This window comes from Parambassis ranga, chromosome 22 (assembly GCF_900634625.1).
Source record: "Parambassis ranga chromosome 22, fParRan2.1, whole genome shotgun sequence".
NCBI classification, from domain to species: domain Eukaryota; kingdom Metazoa; phylum Chordata; class Actinopteri; family Ambassidae; genus Parambassis; species Parambassis ranga.
In genome coordinates this window covers 12,164,673-12,171,584 of record NC_041042.1, presented here as the reverse complement: position 1 = coordinate 12,171,584, position 6,912 = coordinate 12,164,673, and the positions used below count along the sequence as shown (strand labels likewise).

Here is a 6,912-nt window from a genome sequence, read left to right as displayed (position 1 = left end):
TCTTTCCTTCACTTCTATCAGCTGCGCTAAATCTATCACTTGGTCTCTTTTAACCTACTTTGTGTTAGTTGTGTAATCTACGCCAAAGAGCTGCATTTCTATCCATTTCGGTTAGGCTTCCAGAATGGACTTTAACAATGTTAAGCGCGCGTCCTCAGCAGGCTACCGGTTACCGGAGCGATCAAACGGGATCAGACCGACAACAACCACGCCACCACCACCGGACAGGGCGCGGTACGCTGGAGGAGAAACACAGACTTCACACTGGAAGGATCCCGTTAAAAGGGACCAAGTGTGGAAAGATCTGATATGGAACGAGAGGAGAGTGGCGCGGGAATGGTGAGTTCTATCCCTGTCCTGATCCTCTCTGCCCTCTCTGTTCAAAGAGTGTACGACAAAGGGGTTAATAAATAAAATAGCCCTTTCCCTTTTTTAAACTTGTCTACTGATTTTGTTCATGGCTGTGGGGCAATTCCTTTAGATAAACATCTATTCTAGTGAGCTGTCCAATATTTTTGAGAGAGTAACTCTATAGCCCATGATATCCATTACTAAATTACTAAAACCTAATGTAAGGGATAAAAGAATAAGACAGGAGATTTTCGACTGGTTATACAATTTAAATGAAGATGAAATCTTATTACACTGCACTGAGAGTTTTTTGGGTCCAAAAAGAGTATCTTGGTAAGGGGTCACCAGCATTATACTGTAGCCTATAAGCTAAAAACATGATTTAACCCTAAAAAACCATTTGTATCATATTTGCTACACGAGTTTCTGAGAACCCTAAATTATCAACATGATCAATAATTTCCGTGAAAACCTGTTGTATACAACCTGATACATGCGTTCTGCCATCTAGTGGATTAACATTCTGTTGGCAGTGGAAGGGCTCTTTTGGCCTTTTCAAAATGGCCTCCGTCATTAACTCTCCCAAACACTTTTGGCAGGAAAATCTTTTCAAATTATGAAGACGTGAAACAATGCATAATTACTAAATTATGTAGGCCCAGTCTTTATATTACAGTTAAATCGTGTTAAAAATGTGTGTATCAAATTTAATACTCCAGGTAAATAAGGTGCTTTAGCACTGAATGGTAATGTCCTATTATTGTGACGCAATCTACATAATGCCTACCACAATACAAACACACACTATTTTGATGACTTATTTATTCTAATTAATGATTTAAATGCCATTTTAAAATTCATTTTGTGTATTTTCACAATAGCAATTTATCTGAAAGCATAATTGCTATGCTATATCAGGGCCGGCCCAAGCCTTTATGGGGCCCTAAGCAAAATTTCATACCACCACCTCAGCATCAGATGCTTCATCATCCTATAGGCTGCACTATGTGTAATACATGCTTCTGAATGTGTAATATCATCTCGTTTGTATTAATCAATTAGTCAATGTTATATTTTAAAATATAAATATATATTTTATCATGGACTTTTGGTGCTCTTGGGGGCCCTAAGCAACCGCATATTTTGCATATGCCTGTGCCTGTGCTATATTGTCCAATTTGTAATACGTCTTTGTTGTGTGTATTTTTAGATGTCAAAAAGAATAGAAGAAGAAGACAGACAAAGAAAGCACATAGAAAATGTCGCCAACATGATAATGGATGGCAATTCAAGTGATATGGAGCAGTTAGGGGAAGATGATGAAGGATGGACTCCTCAGGCCATGCATGATGAAGTTCAGATAGCAATGATGAGAAAGACTATCGAGATGAAAGTATAGCCCAGACCAGCACAGACGTTGAGGTACCAACAACAGCACAGGACACAATCAGAAAGGAGTCAGTGAAGGGCAATGCAAACAGGAAAGAATACAGCTGCATGTGTTCAGGAAGGCACTTTCAAACAGTTCATCACTGATAAAATGCTTCAGGAAACTTCAGAACAAACAAGCAAACCTGTACAGTGTACAAAAAGAGGGCTTTGGAAAAGGAAAAAGGAAAGGCCAAAATCAAGTATGGCAGACCGCTGTCCTCTCCAGTAGAAAGTCTAACACAACCCCATCAAAGGCCAAGCTGCAGTGTGCCTCTTGATGTGAGAAGGGATGGCATTGATCATTTTCCAACATGGGAAACCAGACAGAGATGCAAGCACTGCGGTAATCACTTCTCACATGTCTAGTGTGATATGTGTAAAGTGCATCTTTGCCTAAACAAGGACAGAAACTGTTTCTCTGCCACAAAAAGAAATAAAAAGGCTGCAAAAGTTTCCTCATATGTTCTATATTTTCTAAATGTTATGGGTAAAATTTGTTTTTGTAGCTAAAGTTAACAATGTCATGTGCAAATAGTTGCCAAAATTGCTGACTGTATCATGTGATACAAAAAAAATCTCACAATCAAAATGATATGGCAAAATTATTATTGTTTTTTTTTTTTTTGGGGGGGGGGGGGGTTATTTAAAGGTTGGGTAGGAGATTTCATTCTGATGCACTTTTTGTTAAATTAGTGAAACTTCTCTTTAAAATCCAATAGCAACCGATTAGTTCGGCAGTTTCGCATTAAAAGGAAGAATATGAATCATCTGTGGAAGCTATAAAACGCTAAAAACATCAGCCAATCCTCCGGGTGGACCCTGCGTGGAGTATTGGCTGGTTGTCACTCTGCGCGCACCAGAGAGGTACGTGAACTCGATGCGCGTGAACACCAAGTTAAACACCGGATCGACGCATGATGGCGGATGGCAGCGATTGGGAAAAGAAACACTGTTTTGGGAAAAGCCACCACCAGAAAACGGCTTGAATCAGAAAGATTCAGACAAGAGTGGTTGTTGACACGACTTTGCAACTTTGACGACGACTGAGAGAGCAGAAGCGGCTACAGCGTGCTGCTGTGGTGGGCATGGTTCTTCTGTACAGGTAGGCGTTCAGCTTTCACCAGAATAAGTTTTGCTTTCTGCGTTTTGAAGCAGGTTTTATTCCATTTACCGGTTTTTCTGAGCTTCTCTCTGATGATCAGACAAACTTGGTGTGGATACAAAGACTTTGTTCTTGTTCTTTTCGATGGTCATTATCATGGTCACGTCAGGGCTGCTAATTATGCTACGTTGTCTCTGCGTTGTTGTATCTGCATCCTCAGCTCTGCTGAGGAGAGCATATCATTGTTCAGTTTTTGCCGTAATTACTGTACATTTTGTAATTGTGATATTCTCTCCACAGCTCTGCGATCTTATGACAAGACACTGCACCAGACCAGTCTTCACCTGCCTGAGGACAGCACGTGATAATAATAATCACTGATTTTGTTCTATTATATATATGCAATGTATTTTATTTAAATCCAAATACAGTAAACTGTTGCCAACATATCTGGTTTTCATTATTTGTGCAGCATTTTAAAATAACAAATGTAAGACATTGAATGTTTTCCGTAATAGACAACAAACACAGTTACAGTTTTCATGTATGATCAACAAAAAAAGAACAGAAGCACCAAACATGTTAGAACCTGAAGAAGTAACAGGTCAGTTCTAGGTGTGGGACGCCTCCCTGCTACACAGGCCTGTGTATGTCAGCATGAGGATGCACCAGTCACCAGGTTGTCCACAGCATCATCTGAGCCTGCAGCTCCTTCAGAAACAACAGCTGGCTGCACCTGCTGCAGGAGGACCATGGTGAGGAGATCAGATGTCAGACTTGGATCAGATGGAGCTCCAGCAGCTGATGGGTCTGCTCCAGGCTCTGGATTTAAATTCTTATCTGTCAATCCGTAAACAATAAATATTTATATATTGTCAATAAACAGTTTTACTGTCCTTGAACAGGTCTTGCATATGATTGGTGTTCAGACTAAAGTAGAGCAGGTAGGTGTCTGGTGATGTGAGGTAGCTGAATATCTGTAGGGAGCAGACTGCTCTGTAAACAACGTAAACCTCAGAGGAAATGCACTGAAGATTCATACATCCCATGCTAACTGGCTGTGTAGCATCGCTACCCTTGTTGATTAGCTTTATAGGAGTTCATCCATAACATAAACTGACTGCGTAGGAACACACTGTGCTGAGCATTCTAAGCAAAGAGCCATTCTTCTGTGGAGTGGTTGTTTAGTTTCTCCAATGTACAGATCAGAGCATTCCACACTGCACTGGACTGCATATATCACATTGCTGTGTTTCTCCCTGGGAATCTTGTCCTTCGGGTGAACCAGTCTCTGTCTCAGTGTTGTCATAGGTTTGAAATGGACCGGGATGTCATGGTTGTTGAAGATCCTGCGGAGTTTCTCTGATACTCCTGACACATATGGAATGGAGATGTTCTTTCTCCGCCTGGTGTTGTCCTTCTTCTTGTTGTTGGGGGGTCTTGTTTTTGTGGCTTTAATGAGTGCCCACTTGGGGTAGCCACAGGTCTGCAGGGCCTTCCTGATGTGGTGTTGCTCCTTCTTCTTCCCCTCTGAGCTGGTTGGTACAGTTTGTGCTCTGTGCTGCAGGGTCCTGATGACTCCCAGTTTGTGTTCCAGTGGGTGGTGTGAATCAAACAACAGGTACTGGTCCGTGTGGGTGGGTTTCCTGTACACTTCCACATTGAGGCTCCTGTCCTCCTCAATATGTACTGTGCAGTCCAAGAAGGCCAGATTGTTGTCCTTGGTGTCCTCCCGAGTGAACTTGATGTTATTATCCACTGCGTTGATGTGTTCTGTGAACCGTTCCACTTCGTTGGTCTTGATTTTGACCCAGGTGTCATCCACATATCTAAACCAGTGGGTGGGGGTGGTTCCAGGAAAGGAACTCAGGGCTCTTCTCTCCACTTCTTCCATGTAGAGATTGGCCACAATAGGAGACACAGGTGATCCCATCGCACAGCTGTGCTTCTGTCTGTAAAAGTTCCCATTGTACTGGAAATAAGTGGTGGTCAGGCAGAGGTCCAGCAGGTCACAGATGTGGTCTGGCGTTAGGCTGGTTCTCTCCTTGAGTGTGCTGTCTTGTGTGAGGCACGTCCTTACCATCTCTGTGGCTTCTGATGTAGGGATGCAAGTAAACAAGGAGGTGACATCAAATGAGACCATGGTGTCATCTGGGTCCATTTGGATCTTCTCCACCTTGTTCACAAAGTCCTGAGAGTTGTGGATGTGATGTGGTGTGTTACCTACCAGTGGCGTCAGGAGTTCAGCCAAGTGCTTAGCCACGTTGTATGTGACTGAGTTTGTGCTGCTGACGATGGGTCTGAGGGGGAGAGAGAAACTCCGCAGGATCTTCAACAACCATGACATCCCGGTCCATTTCAAACCTATGACAACACTGAGACAGAGACTGGTTCACCCGAAGGACAAGATTCCCAGGGAGAAACACAGCAATGTGATATATGCAGTCCAGTGCAGTGAGGAATGCTCTGATCTGTACATTGGAGAAACTAAACAACCACTCCACAGAAGAATGGCTCAGCACAGGAGAGCCACCTCCTCAGGACAAGACTCAGCTGTTCACCTCCACCTCAAAGACAAAGGACACTCCTTTGAGGACAACAATGTTCACATTTTAGACAGAGAGAAAAGGTGGTATGAAAGAGGAGTCAAGGAAGCCATCTATGTTAAGCTGGAAAAACCTTCCCTTAACAGAGGTGGTGGCCTCAGACATCATCTTTCTACCACATACAATGCAGTGATTCCATCCATTCCCAGGAAGTTTGCACATACTCACAGTAAGAACAAAGGGCTGTCAACCAGTCCCCCTCCGGCAGTTTCATAGTCGTTAGCCAGTCGTTAGACACACCTGGCCCAGTCAGCCAGAACATCACAGGTAAGTATGGAAACATTTAGTGCTATTGTTTTACCCAGACCCACCCACTGAGGTCTGTAACCACATATAAACCATGTTTCCCCACCAAACAGTTAGAACTGATGAAGCTGCTTGGATGAGCAGCGAAACGTCTTCTTAAAAAAAAGTCCAGACGCCTTGCTTCAATCTTCTCTACATATGATGACCTGGATGACTGAGAATCTCCATCAACATCTTATGATGATGTCACGTGTTTTTCACCTGTGAATGAGATCCGGCTGATGCAGGTCGCGGTGCTCGACCACAGTCGTCTTCTGTGAACACTGCGTACTGCGCGTCCGTGAGACTAGGGGGCGTGGCTTCAGGGCGGGCTCAGAGAGAAGGAGGCGGGAGTGTATTTTCAAATTCTGGCTGTTACTCGCAGAGTTATCAAGATCTCCTACTCTACCTTTAAAGGTTTAAAAAACATCTCAGTTCCAAAAAAAATTATTATATATATTTTCTGGCTATTTTTTTGATGTGTCAGTCTACAGGGTTAAGTTGTGGTAGATAATATCACTTTAAATTCTGGTCCACAGGGAGAAAAACTGGAGCTTTCTCAGGAACATTGATCTCACGGTAAGAAAAAAGGCTGACCTATATTTACTGGATGTATTTGACAGCCTGACTGTATATCTGTAATATTTCTATCCATGTTTATAGGGACGGCTGAGGCCTGAACAGCCTTTACCCAGCAACCTGTCACTCTTCTCTGACAAAGTCCCCAACACCAGCAACCAGATTTATGGCACACAACAATCCACTCCACTGGGAAGAGAAGTAAGCAGACGAGACAGGCTGACAGTAGGCCATAACAAGCGCAAGGGAGATCCAGAAATGCTGCCTTGTTAGACCATTCAGGTCTGGCAAAGTGGACCTCTAAAGTGTTGTGGGACAAAGGACAGGATTTATTTTGGACATTTTCCTCTTTATGGGCCAATTGATCCTGTCCATCAGAGCTAATGACACTGAGAGGACATACGATGTAAGCACAACTAAAGGGTTGGGTCTCAGGTTATTGTGTTGTTGTAGCTATACTGTATAAATGCCATTCTGGATACTATAATATTCTGGTGGATTTGTTACTGCTGAATTATGCCACATTAATATTTTTTGATGGATTTGAGAAATTACATG

At 42.9% G+C, this 6,912-nt stretch overlaps 1 protein-coding gene across 1 annotated transcript; it reads left to right on the top strand.

The window, feature by feature from the left end:
* On the top strand, positions 1–6,702 carry cimip5 (ciliary microtubule inner protein 5). Its single transcript, XM_028395011.1, has 3 exons — positions 1–339; positions 6,315–6,354; positions 6,439–6,702. The coding sequence occupies exons 1-3, from the start codon at positions 125–127 to the stop codon at positions 6,625–6,627; spliced, it is 444 nt and encodes a 147-aa protein (XP_028250812.1). The 5' UTR covers positions 1–124; the 3' UTR covers positions 6,628–6,702.
* The last annotated feature ends 210 nt before the right edge of the window (positions 6,703–6,912 follow it).

Bases quoted from the DNA above. Each gene is read 5' to 3' on its own strand.
- cimip5 (XM_028395011.1), top strand. From the start codon at position 125: ATGGACTTTAACAATGTTAAGCGCGCGTCCTCAGCAGGCTACCGGTTA. The intron at 340-6,314 runs GTGAGTTCTATC...TCTGGTCCACAG, and splicing joins AGGAGAGTGGCGCGGGAATG to GGAGAAAAACTGGAGCTTTC. The intron at 6,355-6,438 runs GTAAGAAAAAAG...CCATGTTTATAG, and splicing joins TCAGGAACATTGATCTCACG to GGACGGCTGAGGCCTGAACA.